The sequence below is a fragment of the Sphaerodactylus townsendi genome, linkage group LG03, assembly GCF_021028975.2.
Source record: "Sphaerodactylus townsendi isolate TG3544 linkage group LG03, MPM_Stown_v2.3, whole genome shotgun sequence".
Lineage (NCBI taxonomy): Eukaryota > Metazoa > Chordata > Lepidosauria > Squamata > Sphaerodactylidae > Sphaerodactylus > Sphaerodactylus townsendi.
This window is the reverse complement of record NC_059427.1, coordinates 17482758-17496358: the sequence shown is the minus strand read 5'-3', so window position 1 is coordinate 17496358 and position 13601 is coordinate 17482758. Positions and strand designations below refer to the sequence as shown.

The 13601-nt window shown below is 47.1% G+C and overlaps 2 protein-coding genes across 3 annotated transcripts in view; both read right to left on the bottom strand.

Annotated features, from left to right (window-relative positions):
• LOC125430201 (zinc finger protein 271-like) overlaps window positions 1-13601 on the bottom strand; it is a 40484-nt gene that overhangs the window by 12523 nt on the left and 14360 nt on the right. The window lies entirely within an intron of this gene.
• Window positions 2204-13377, bottom strand: LOC125430177. 2 transcript variants are annotated; one of them, XM_048491999.1, is made up of 5 exons: window positions 13215-13377; window positions 11101-11206; window positions 5786-5818; window positions 4540-5214; window positions 2204-3139 (listed from the first exon to the last, which is right to left on the bottom strand). In XM_048491999.1, exons 2-5 carry the CDS (start codon window positions 11132-11134, stop codon window positions 2598-2600), a joined length of 1284 nt encoding a protein of 427 aa, XP_048347956.1. In that variant the 5' UTR covers window positions 11135-11206; window positions 13215-13377; the 3' UTR covers window positions 2204-2597. The 2 variants fall into 2 exon arrangements, with proteins under 2 accessions (XP_048347956.1, XP_048347957.1); XM_048492000.1 differs by lacking the exon at window positions 13215-13377 and adding an exon at window positions 12584-13037.

Below are 13601 nucleotides of genomic sequence, written 5' to 3'. Positions count from 1 at the left end.
GATAGGTGGTAAGGAAGATGTTTTACAAGCATCGTAAACAGGATACACATCTAAGGAAGTCAATTCTGGCTTACGACGGCTTATGTTGGGATCAGCGTTGTTACTCTCTGGACTCCTGCTTTATTCTATTTAGGTTAAATTAAGATAGCAGAATAATGACACAGTAAATGTCAGGTGGTTATTTTGAGTTATCAAAGCCCATCAGAACAAGATGAAAATGCTGCTTCATTGAACAGGATCATAAGGCAGGTGAAGGAGAAAAACTGCTAGAAATATACAAATAAATTTAAAAAACCTCCTTACATGCATGTGAAGCAGGAAGCCAGGAAGGGGGTAAACGCCGCAGGGAAGCAAAAGGCAAAAATCTGCAACATCTACTCCCCCCCTCCACAGAGGTTTCTAGCATCTGGATCTTTTACTTCATGCAACGCATCAGAAGAACCACATCGAACCAGGATGACAAATGTGGTTTCAGAAGTAAAACCAAACAGCAAACAATTGCCAAGATTCAAATGTGTAAATAGCTCAGATTAAGAAACACCAGAAAAATAATGTTCGTAACTGTTTAAAAATCTGCTTTCATAACAAATAACTGAAAGGATAGACCATGGAAAATGCGCTTTTCCAATCCAGCAGGGGAGATCTGTGAGCTGATGTGTATTCCTTTGGGCCCCATAAAATGACTGAAGTCATGTGACTACCACATGACTTCAGCCCGGGTCTTTCTCAGAAGTGTGGTTCCAGGAAACTGTAGGCTTGTTAAAGCCTCACTTCCTTTGGATGCAAATTGGTTGAAACAGTTAGCTAACGGCATTATCATACCAAGATGCTACATCCCCATTTAGGTTACTGAACACAATGAACCATCCCGTCAAGGATACAGAAAAGCTGGAGGCTGTGAAAAAAGGAGCAACTTTGTTGATATGTGTGTGAGAAGGCCATTGAGTAAATTGAAAAAAATATATATCTGACAACAGCGGACCAAATTGCTATATCAGTCTGCCCCAATCCAGTATCAAGCAAGGAGTGGACAGGTATATTTTTTCAGTAAAAGGGACATACAGGTAGGCATTGCTGAACCCTTCGTCTGACTGTATCTTACACACATTTTGTGCAGTCCTCAGCAAAGTTGCAGTATCAGGAGTGAGTGTGGTTGGGAGAAGTGTGGGTCTGTATGGGGGGATGATGAAGAAGAAGAGTCTGGATTTATATCCCCCCTTTCTCTCCTGTAAGGAGATTCAAAGGGACTTACAAAGGGACTTACAATCGCCTTTCCCTTTTTCCCCCCCACACACAAAAACCACTCTGTGAGGTGGGTGGGGCTGAAAGAGCTCCAAAGAACTCTGACTAGCCCAAGGTCACCCAGCTGGCATGTGTTGGAGTGCACAAGCTAATCTGGTTCACCAGATACGCCTCCACAGCTCAAGGGGCAGAGCAGGGAATCAAACCCGGTTTTCCAGATTAGAGTGCACCTGCTCTTAACCACTATGCCACGCTGGCTCTCAGGGAGATCGGTTATATGCAAGGCAGCCACAATTGCATGTTTATTTTGGGGTGGGTATATTTTTGCCCTGACCTGGATGACCCAAGCTAGCCCAATCTCATGAGATCTCAGCTGTTAAGAAAGGCCAGCTTGGGTAAGTATTTGGAAAGGAAACCACCAAGGAATGCCAGGGGCAGGCAATAGCAAGTGTCTTGCCTTGAAAAGCCTACTGAGTTACTTGATGGCACTTTACAGACACACATTTCTTTAAAAACGGGTTCCTCATTATCACACCTAGTTTGACCCTGAAATAAATTTTCAGCACAGAAAACGTGGGTGGGAGAGGACAGCATAACGGAGATGTAAGGCCTGGCACACTATGGTGGGCCCAACGTATGGAGGACAACCCACTGATGTTGTCAGGCGGAAGAAGAGTTTACTGTTGGCACAGGTTGCCAGGACAACAGGCAGGCCTTTTAAGTGGATCAGAATGATATATGAAGGGGAGAGTCACGAGCTGTAAGAAATCAGAGATGGTTCATTCTAGACTACCAGAGGCTGAGGTCTAACAAGGGCAAAAGCTGCTCCAATTCCTCATTTGTGAACTTCTCCACGGCATCTGGCTAGCCATTCTTGGAAGACAAAACACTGAACTAAGCAGAAGCCTGGTCTGACCCACTTGTGGCAATTGTTACACACTATGGTAAAACACAAATTGAATTATTTTGGAACAACAGTGCAGCTTTATTACTTTCCACAGATTACCTTTTTACAGGTACCCAGTAACGCGTTAAGTGGATCGAAAAACCTTTTCCGCTTGTACATCAAACGCTGCATCCCTCTCGAAACAGGGTGGAAGGGAAACTAGCGTAAAGTACACTCAAGATAGAAATCAAAAGTAAATGTACATTGCCGGCAGCCGCTTCCACAACAGAAGGCTGTGTCGATGCGTATGAAATATGATGAAAACACACCCTAACTATGCAATAAGGAAGGCAGTAAGAAAAAAGCAATATATATATGTGTCATAACGAGATCAAACGATAGCTGGAGAGATGGTTTCAACAAGGATACTAAATAAGCGGCACGGAACACCTCTCTTGTTTCAGGACTTTCATTTCATTCGCTTCCGAGGAGAGACGTCTCCGTTGCTGGTGGCGGATTGCTGGGAAGGAAACGCAAGGCTGGAGGGGGAGGGACACGGCATCTCCTGGCCGTTGGAGGAGGTGCCAGCCGGATGCATCATGCTAGGGCCTGAGAAATCGTAATATTGTGAAGGGTACGGAGGACTGTAAGATGTTCTGCCCCGTATGTCTTTCATGACTTCCAGGATGCCCTGCAGTACACTTGTCTGGCTACTCAGTTGCTCCTTCAGAGTTTGATCACTCGATTCCAGAGCGCTTACGAGCCTCCCTATGTCCTCGGCGCTCTGTTCCATTTCGTCTTTGCGTGCTGAAAGGTCCTCCTTGTAGGCACGTTCAAAGGAAGCCACTTCTTTGTGGGTGAGGTCAGACAGTGTCCTGACGAGTTCGCTGGTGGCCTGAGAAGTGACTTCCATCAGCTCCTTCAAGGTGTCCCCCCTCCGCTTTCTCTGCCGGCAACGAAGGTTGCGCATCCTCTCTGCGGCGGTCAGCGGTCGAGGGCGCAGGTTGGGCGCTGAATGAACAAACAGGAGAAAGACTGTCAGCAAGGAGCATCACTGGGTACAAAACATTCTGTACTTTTAAGGCAACAATGTGCAGATGCACTAGGGAAAAAACAGGCAAAAATGTACTCCAAATTCAACGCCATCGTAACATATTCGTAGGAAAGAAGCCAGATTCTGCAAACGGAAAGCATTAATTAAATTATGTAGATGTATATATTTGATTACTTTGCATACTTTATTCTGTTAGCTACTGGCAGCAAGGAAACTGGCATACTGAATCAGATAAATAGTCCATCACAAAAGATATTGTCCACTCAGGCTGACTGTGGCTTCTCAGGGTTTTGGGCAGAAATCACACGCTACCTGAGATCCTTTAACTCGGGACTGAACCTGAGAAAAATATTCTTCTCCATGCAAAGCAGCTGTTCTTCCACTGAAACACAACACTTCTCCAGCATGGTGCAGTGGTTAAGAGCAGGTGCACTCTAATCTGGAAAACCGGGCTTGATTCCCCGCTCAGCCACTTGAGCTGTGGAAGCTTATCTGGTGAACCAGATTAGATTGCGCACTCCAACACATGCCAGCTGGGTGACCTTGTCACAGTTCATTCAGAGGTCTCTCAGCCCCACCTACCTCACAGGGTGTTTGTTGTGAGGGGGGAAGGGAAAGAAGAAGAAGAAGAGTTTGGATTTATATTCCCCCTTTCTCTCCTGTAGGAGACTCAAAGGGGCTGGCAATCTCCTTGCCCTTCCCCCCTCACAACAAACACCCTGTGAGGTGGGTGGGGCTGAGAGAGCTCAGAAGAGCTGTGACTAGCCCAAGATCACCCAGCTGGCGTGTGTGGGAGTGTACAGGCTAATCTGAATTCCCCAGATAAGCCTCCACAGCTCAGGCGGCAGAGCTGGGAATCAAACCCGGTTCCTCCAGATTAGATACATGAGCTCTTAACCTCCTACGCCACTGCTGCGTAAGTAAGATTGTAAGCCCCTTTGAGTCTCCTTACAGGAGAGAAATGGGGGGATACAAATCCAAACTCTTCTTCTTCTCCTCCCATTTGAGCCGTTATCACCTTCTGACTGGGTCACGCCTGCTACAATCAGTGACAGTCCCTCACACTGTGCTCTCATACTTTCAAAGCTTAGCTTTACAGCACAGACTGGATTCCCACCCCTGCCCCATTGGAAATCCAAAATTCACAATTCACTCCTTGGCACTCAGAAATGGAAACGCCTCGCTAAACATCGTCTTCCTACTTCAAACAACCTCGAGGAGAAATAAATCAACAAACCACTCAAACATATTCTTCTATGAGTCCACAGATTGGAGGGGGGAGGAGGAGGAACCATATGAAAACAAAGGCACTTCCCCCCCCCCCATCAGACATACCCCAAATAGCAACAAAACTCACCAGTGAGCGAGTCATTGGATGGCAGAGGATCTGTGGGGGTACCAGGGCCAACACTCCCATCCATGGATATATCAGAGTTTGCTGCAGGAGATGCTGCTTGGTTTTCCAAGTTAGCTTCACTCTGCTGCGAGCCAGCTGATTCAGGCAGCAGCAAACAATCCCCGTCGGGCTCTTCAAAAGTCCCTTTGTCACTCTTTCCTACAGACAGCGGCGGTTCATAGCCGGCATCTTGCGTTTCTCTGTGCTCCCGACGTCGGCGATCCACAGGAGGCCTCGCGTTGCTCCCTGAAAGCCGCGGGACGACCAGGTTTTGCTTGATGCAAAGAAAGCGATTAAGTTCTTCAAAATACGGCCACACTCGGCGCCCGTGGCCCGCATTGCTGTTCCCATCCACTATCTCTTTGAAGCCGCGTCGAAGCACCTTGGCACGTTCGCGACACTGCTCCCAGTCCCTGTTGTATCCCCGGGCGCGCATTTCGTCAGCTATCCACTGAAACTGTGCGACTGTGCGATAATTGGAAGCCAGAGCACTTTGCACAGCGTCATCACCCCACACCTGGATGAAGGCCCGCGTTTCCTCGTCAGTCCAAACTGGTTGGCGGCGTGATTTGGTAGCGGAGGAAGACCCCTGGGAAGAAGGCGTCATTGTGCCATGATTCGGCACTGGCACGGTCTCTGGAAGGGTATCAGACAACATGGTGTGCTCCGAGGGTGACACGGTGATATTGGCAGCAGGAAATTTTAAAATGGTAGCAGGAAACCTTTCAATGTTTTGGGTGTAGTAAAAGGAGTGCTAGTGAAGGGGGGTAGGGGTGTAAAAGAAGCTCCTAATGATAGAGTGCGGATAGAGAGATGGGATGCTCTGTACAATGCACTCTATGATCACGATGGCAATTCCCCCACTGAGACATGTACATCTCACACAAACGTTACGAGAGACACGCATCTCGCATCTTTGTTCCCGCAAGTTGGCCTGCAAAGAAAACACGTGTAACCTCAAGAAAATGACACGGGGTCCGCATTCCGACAGGCGAAAAAAAAGATACGTGGCAACGGTGCAATTCACGTGTCTAGCGTAACGTGTGCAGCAGTCCTAAGTTCCATTCCTCTTTTAACTTCCACTATTCTAGGCACCTGACAAATATATTTTAAAAGTTGAACAAGTTTTGCATAGGTTGAAGGCACATTTCTAACCACCGCTGTCTTTCACCTGGGCTAGTCCGCATGCAAATGAACAGTTACTCACCTGTGTAGCTACCATCCGTTGAAATGTAGGCCGCTCAAGGAGAAAAGAGAAACAGACAAAATTAGAGGTGGAGATGTGAAGGGCAAAATGAACATTCTGGCGTGAAAATATGACTGAGCTTTGTGAGGCAAGGGCAACCAGCCATCCAGTCATTCACCCCACAGAATTATGAGGGCTGGAAATGTGCTTCAAGAGCAAAAAGACAAAAAAATGAGGAATCCTAATGTACCAACTGCTCATCAGAAAGAAACTCAATGAATCTGAACAGTCGCTCAGGGGTCATTTAGAAACAGAACTTGGCAGAAAGAGCACTTGAGTATAAGGGCTGGAGCGTGGTGCAAGAAGTAGGGGAATTTTCCAGTGTAATTGGAGCACTGTATACTCTTTTCAACATCAAGAACCAAGGGGGGTTGTGTATTAAAACGCCACCACTTCCGTCTGGACCTTCTTTTAAGAGACGTGCTCTGTGGGGTCCTAGCGCCTGCCAGTTTCTAGCGGCCACCATTTCATGCCTCCCTCAGTAGCGTCTGTAGTTAGGTGAATTCAGCAAAGGGGCTTTAAAGGCAAACGAGAAGCAGCAGTAGTTTGCCACTGCCTTCCTCTGTGCAGCCTTCCTTGATGCTCTCCCTTCCCAGTACCCAATCTGCTTACCCTCCATGATCTGATGAGATTGGGTTAGACTGTGCTGATTTTCCTCCCCCTGCTCTGATAAGACTTCATAAAATCCCAGCAACAAGACTGGCCAATCACTAACGTCTCCTTTTGAAAAATATGGTTCTAGCAGCTAATGGATTGAGTGGGAAACCGCTTTAGACTCTGAGCTGTGTAAGCCCCACGTAAGACGGAGGTACTGTATATACTCACGTATAAGCCGAGTTGAGAAAATCCCCCTCGGCTTATACGGGAGTCACCGTTTTCTATTCATCACAAGGAGGCTGGGGGTGGGGCCAGGACAACCTCCCTGCCCCCTGGAAGCCGCTTGTTGCTGCCCTCATCGAAGCTGAAGGGGGAACCCCAAGGCACCCTGGCTGGCTGGGCTTCGTCAAACCCAGGGAGGCAGAGGGAGCTCCTTATTTGGGCACTGACTCCCCCTGATGTCACTGCCCAAATAAGGAGCTCCCTCTGCCTCCCGGCTTCCCACCCTTGGCTTATACCCGAGTCGATAAGTTTTCCCAGGTTTGGGCAGTAAAATTAGGCGCCTCGGCTTATACGGGTCGGCTTATACACGAGTATATACGGTAGTTGCTTTCTGTCTCTACAGCCAAAGGTTTGTAGACTATATAAAAGGTGAGCAGCTGAACATGCACAGCCCCTCCCTGCCGCTGAGGACTCTTTATCTTACCCCCAAAGGAAAGAGCAGGTGGGGGTTTGCTGCTCTTCCTCCCCTCTCTGTGCTGGAATGTGCTGTGGCACCCCTGCCAGCACCACCAAACTCCCAGGGGCATGTTAGGGATTCTCGTGGAGCTCCCAGCCATAGTTTTGTGGCAGGGCTCTGCTCTGCCTCGCTTGGGGGGTGGCTTTGTTTCGCTCAGGGGTCTGCAACCTGTGGCTCTCCAGATGTTCATGGACTACAATTCCCACCAGCTCCTGCCAGCATGGCCAATTGGGGATTGGTGAAACACGCTTTTTCAATCACTGGTACTAAGAAACTGCAGGAGGTGCAAAAGGAGGCAAGAGGGGTTGTTTAATGGGGGCTAAGGAGCGTTTGGAACCACCGGTGGGGAAGTGCAGTCCAGTAGGTCCTCTCCCCGCAACCAGGACTGAGACCAGCAGTGTGCTCTTAGCTTTCTCTCCTCCATAAAATCTATGTTGTTTTGTCTTGTCAAATGATCGTCAATTCTCAGGACTACTTTATAAAGCAGAAACACACTAATTGAACTTCCACAATAGACACAGGGCCGCACGGAGTTCTTTTTGTCGAAAGAGGTATACACAAAAGTCTGGATGTTTGTGAGTTTCCTTAGCGAGATAGGCGAGAGCACACCAAGACTTGTAAAAAGCCCTTCTCGTCTGCTCTCTCCATGTAACCAGTCAAGGAATTTTAAAGTCAAAAGACAGCTTGCCTCCTTTGTTATATGCTATAAACCTCTGGTGATTTGCAAACGTTACAGCTATATATTTAACATTAAGTTGTTGTCTTATTGTGTGCATGAGTTTGGTGAGGTAACATGTACGTCACGCAGCTCTATTAACTGGTGATGACTGTGAATGTGGTTCTCTGCGGGCCACAGAGTTAAGTACCACAAGTTTAACTACAGTCCAAACCAGTCTTTCTGGGCAGAGTTATCTTTTTCGAATTCCTATTTTCTTGGCAGAGGTGATCTGTTTAGATCAGTGGCGGCGAACCTATGGCACGGGTGCCAGAAGTGGCACTCAGAGCCCTTTCTGTGGGCACGCATGCACAGAGTTCATCATGTGGGGGGGGGGGAATCACCCCCCCACACACACACACACCAAGGCTGGTCTGGCATGATCCGTTACCTGGGAGTAAGCTCAGTTGCTGGCAATGGGGCTTGCTTCTGAGTAAACCCTCCTAGGGTGGTGATTCACCCATTCGAAGCGTTGCATGATTGCTTCACCAAGCTTACTCCTGAGTAACATGCACCTCGGAGCCAGCTGTTTTTTCTAAACTAAAACCTCAGCATTCAGGTTAAATTGCCGTGTTGGCACTTTGTGATAAATATGTGAGGTTTGGGTTGCAATTTGGGCACTCGGTCTCGAAAAGGTTCGCCATCACTGGTTTAGATTGACTTTATGGTGTTTTATCTCTTGATTCCCCCTTCCCCACACCCCAAAATAATCTCAGCCTCAGTCGTCATAATATCTTACTACCCTTTCTCAGCTGGGAGGAACTGCAGGGGCAGGGAAAGACAGCAATGTGAGCTATCACCGCGTGCCCAGTAAATCAACATCCATCATTAACAGAACCAAAAAATGTGGGCATGATACTAATCTTGCTAGCAAACATAATCTGGAATGAATAATAGCCAAGGATGCCTGACAGCAGGAAAGAAACATGGTGGTTACAAGAAGAATTCTTTCAGACTCAGCATCTTAAAAATTATAGGCCCCTTCCGCACATGCAAAATAATGTGTTTTCAAACCACTTTCACAACTGTTTGCAAGTGGATTTTGCTATTCTGCTTCAAAGCTTCAAGCTTCAAAGAGCACTGAAAGCAGTTTGAAAGTGCATTATTCTGCAAGTGCGGAATGAGCCATAGTGATTGTCAGGATCTGCTGTCCCCTTTAAAGCCTGTTCAGTCTTCTTGGTGGAGAGGGGAAGCTGCTAAGTACTTTCCTTACTGTCTAGCTTTATGGATTCCAGCATGAGCTTCCCTGGCCACAACTATTTCAAGAGGCAGGTTTCAACTAGTTTAAATGAGAATTCAGCAGCCTGTTCGTCCGCTGAGCCTCTTTCTTTCTTGAAGTTCTCTAGCACTTTCCTTGACTGTATAACGAAACCAGCTTGCAGAATTTGGAAACATCAGGAGACTTACACCAGGCCAACCTATCCCCAAAAGCACAGGCTAGGTGACAGGGGAAGAGAACTTCAACTGTGTTCTTTCAGCTAAATAAACTGCTACAGAGCGTCTTCTATTCTGCTTAGGCGCTGCTTTTGGCCAACTAGCGGTTAAACTGACACAGCCAAAGTAAACAAGGGTTCACAGGCTAGAGAATTTTCCGCTTACAGGCAAAGTCCATATTTATGTAGTCCAGGAATAGGGGTGGAGGTCAAAACTTTCCACATAGGTGACAGATTTGCGAAAAGTTACGGGACAGTCAGGATATGGAATCTGGGTTCCAAGAAAGTAGGCGAGGATTGCTCTGCAGGGGCCAGAGTGTCAGTCCAAGTCTTAGAGACCCAGGTTGAAATCTACTCTCATCCATGAAGCCACTGAGTGATCCTAAGCCAGTCACACACACACACACTCATCCTGATTTACCTTACAGGGTCGTTATGAGGACAAAAAAGAAGATGCACAATGTTCTCAGTTTCCACTTAATCATTACAAGAAAGTAGAATGCAAGAAGCTATGCCCAGGGCAGATAATACATAGCTACCATAGCTCTTGCTGACACAAATATTAGCTACACTAGTCCTGCTAGGATCTCAATTTGCATTACAACTGGACAGGGAACCAGCATGTTCTAAATCAGTGGTTCTCAACCTTCCTAATGCCACGACCCTTTAATACAGTTCCTCATGTTGTGGTGACCCCCAACCCTAACATGTATCCATTTTTTTGAATGGAGAACGCTGATAGGTTGAGAATCGCTGTTCTAAATGCTACCAAGAGATCAATTGCAGGGACTGGACATGCACTGGATGGGTATTTTGAAAATGTTGCAACTGACTCCAAACAATTTAGTGATGCCCTCTACAAATCAAAACGCTTTCCCCAGCACTGCAATCCAAAATGCATTTGTCAAGGAACTGACTCCCGAAAAGCAGAAGGTACATTTACACCCTGAATGAGGGTAGATCAGGGGTCTGCAACCTGCGGCTCTCCAGATGTTCATGGGCTACAATTCCCATCAGTCCCTGCCAGCATGGCCAATTGGCATGGCCATGCTGGCAGGGGCTGATAGGATTTGTAGTCCATGAACATCTGGAGAGCCATAGGTTGCAGGCCCCTGCACTAGCTCCTTCTGATCTCAAAGAGCCCTCAGACACAGTAAGTTCCAGAAGGTAAACCTGGGAGGGATTGGTGAGTGGCGGGTCCTAGGGTTGCTAATGTCAAGATGGGAAATTCCTGGATATTTTAGGGTGGAGTCTGGGAGGGGAAGGAGCTCAGCAGGGGATATGAAGCTATAGATCATGAGCTTTAGAGCACATCTACCAGGCTTGCTGTAGTGCAGGAAGTCTCTTACTTCACACTGGCAGAATGTTACAAGCTTATTGGCCTCCTGCCAGTCCACGTGGCTGACTGGGATCATCCAGGAACAAGAAGAGATTGTGCCGTTCCTGTAGTTAAAGAGTTCCCCTTTCAGAAAGAGATGGCCCTGGGGAAAAGTAAGTAATTATTTCCCCTCCCTCGGGGATATTTTCTATGCTCCTAGTTGTTTGCTAGAGTATTGAACCAGTACTGTGAGACAGTGCCATGTAAAGACTTCGCCTCTGAGCGAACGACAAAGAGAAGGAGCCAATTACAGCAGATAGACTGTGCCTATTGCAATGGAGGGTAATGCTTATGTGTGGTACCAACAGTCCCACATCCACTGCAAGAACCGTTCCTAAGACCAAACAGTCATGGGGAAACAGATCTAAGCACTCCAGTCCTGAGGCTTCACAGAGATAGAGAAGAGATCCTTACCCAGTGAACTCACGTCCTCACCATTCTCTTCCATGATCTTTATCGAAGCCCCTTTCCACTTCTTCCCCCCAAACTTGTACCCACGTTTTCAGAGAAAGATCAGCCTCTGCAATAAACAACAGAAAACCCCAGTCACAAGCAGCTTCCCCAGTTACCATACAGAAACCACAGGGCAATAAAGTTAATTAAGTTTAGGCAGGAAGAGGCAACTCTGCCCACTAAACATAAATTCTGAACAAGGGCAAAAAGCACCCACGAACCTAATTGGTCACTGAGATGTGAATTTCAAAAAGGCATTGCCTGTTATGATCCAGTCACAAAGTACATTAGCCACCTCTGACGGTTAAAACTGATGGGTCAACCTGTCCCTGCTTTCATCCCATAAGTTCTTTGTATGATTAGCAACACATCCATTAAAAGCTTTAATACTGATCTCTCAGAGCAACCCAAGACTGAAATGCAGACAGTTAAAAGGTGAACTATTAAAAATGTATGCCATCATAAAATGAATTATACACTAAGGATAAATGGGTATACACATGGTGGCATAGAAGTTAAGTAACAGATTAAAAGGGGAAAGGGTACAAAAGCACAAGAGATGGAATATGGGATTTATAAAAGAGGAACAAACAAGGAGGCTAGCAGCATGGTACCGTTTTAACGCTCTCCCTCTTCTAACTTCCTGTTTTTGTAAGTCTGGTTTATACCTTCAAAAGCTGTGATCATCTACACACTGCCTCTGCCTATTCCAGTATACCCCAACTCTCTTGAGGAGTCAGCCATTTTATTAGTATCACCTCCTCCTTAACATATAAATGTTTGACCATCCAGTTTCAATACACTCAATACACTCAGCACCAGAACTGCATGTTTTGACCTGCCCATCGCCTTCTCTTCTTGTGAAGTCTTGCTCACCGAGTGCTGGTTACAACACAAATCAAATGTGACATAGACTGTAGCTTTCTATGTCTACCAGATTCACAGGGGGCGGGGCGGGGCAGCACAGCTCTGATATTAATTATTTTTTAATATTAGCCAAATAATTCCAGACTTTTCTGTTCCCTTTTAACTGAAGCAATTTATGCTCAGATTCACTTCTCCCATTTCAACTCCAGTTCGCTCTCAAATTGACTTCTCCTGCAGGACAGAAGTTTGAAAAGGACCATTTCACATTTGAAACAAATATACACTTTCGGTCTTGATCAAGCCAATATTTAAAGTCCATTTTGAATCTGAGTTTTTGCTTGGCAGTGTCCCAGGTCATATGCTGCTACTTTTGGTGACACTTTTACTGAGTAAAGGTTTATTGTTTGAAGACTTCTTTCGCAATGCATTACTGAGAAGTTTTTATCCAAATAAGCACATAAATATGTTCATCTTGTGAAAGACCGGAGGCTGATTTGTTTACTTTCTTCTCTGCCATGAATCCACCAAGCAGCCTCTCAGCTTCTTCTGCCATATGCAACATAGGAATAATACTGACCTATTTACAGGGTTGTTGTAAGGTTTCTCGAAAACAGGGAAGTGCCCCAATGAAGACAAAGCATTGTCACTGGGGAACCAGAGGGTTACGAGCAGCAGCTAGAGGCGGTCAGTTACACGGAGGGGAAAATATGATGCCAGGGCATGCAATTGTTGCTGCGATTGTTATGACTCATTCCCTCCCCCAACCAACTTCCCCCGCGCTACGGGAGGGGGGGGGATCCCCCCAAACCCGGAAGTTGCTGCTGCAGTGCAAAAGCCTAACCCTCTCTGCCCACCCGGTGCACTCCTACTGAGCGATTATTTTCCAAGAATTTATTAGTCTGTATAAAAATATTCCCTACAGCTACATTGTCACACACAGACAACCCGCTAAGCTCGCTTTCCTGCCCTTTAAAAACACTTCCCCGTCCCTCTTTGTCCCCCGCGCTTTCAACCTTCCAATCGGGACCAATTGCAACCCCAAAGAGACAAAGACCACCCCGCAGCGGGGCTTCTGGATGCCCCTTTCCTGTTTCCCTCCCCCTCCCCAAAAAACCCAGACAGCTCCGCCCTCCAACCCCACCCATCCCTTGCACCGTCCTACAGATCTGTTTTTTATGTTTGCTCTCTCAGCTGGGAGCTCCACGTACCAAGAGCTTGCGGAGTCAAGAGCCGGATCCAACCCCTAAGCAACCCCCCTCCTAGGGCGGGCGCAAGAAGAGCTGCAGCCAAGGCCTCTTGTTTCAACAGATCCCAATATGGTGCCAGAGCAGCTGCCTCCGACCGGATACAGTCGTGGATTCAGACCTCTGAACAAAGAACAAGAGAGCACGAGGGATCTTCCGGGCTGGAGGATCAGAGCCCTCTGGTGGCCACAGCTCAGGAGACACGCTTGTGTAAATACGCACGTCACAATTGTGACACGGGACAGGGCGCTCAAAGCGCACAGAGTGACGAGCTGAGTTTGCTAAGCCGGCCATGGATCGCATTGAATGCGGGGCCAGCGTTTGTAGGACACCAGCATTCATCTTTAAGCC

Coding starts and splice junctions, on each gene's coding strand:
- LOC125430177 (XM_048491999.1), bottom strand. CDS start 11,134: ATGGAAGAGAATGGTGAGGACGTGAGTTCACTGG. Junction 5,819..11,100: donor TGAGGACGTGAGTTCACTGG/GTAAGGATCTCT, acceptor TTTCTCCTTGAG/CGGCCTACATTTCAACGGAT. Junction 3,140..4,539: donor ATCCAATGACTCGCTCACTG/GTGAGTTTTGTT, acceptor TTGTTCATTCAG/CGCCCAACCTGCGCCCTCGA.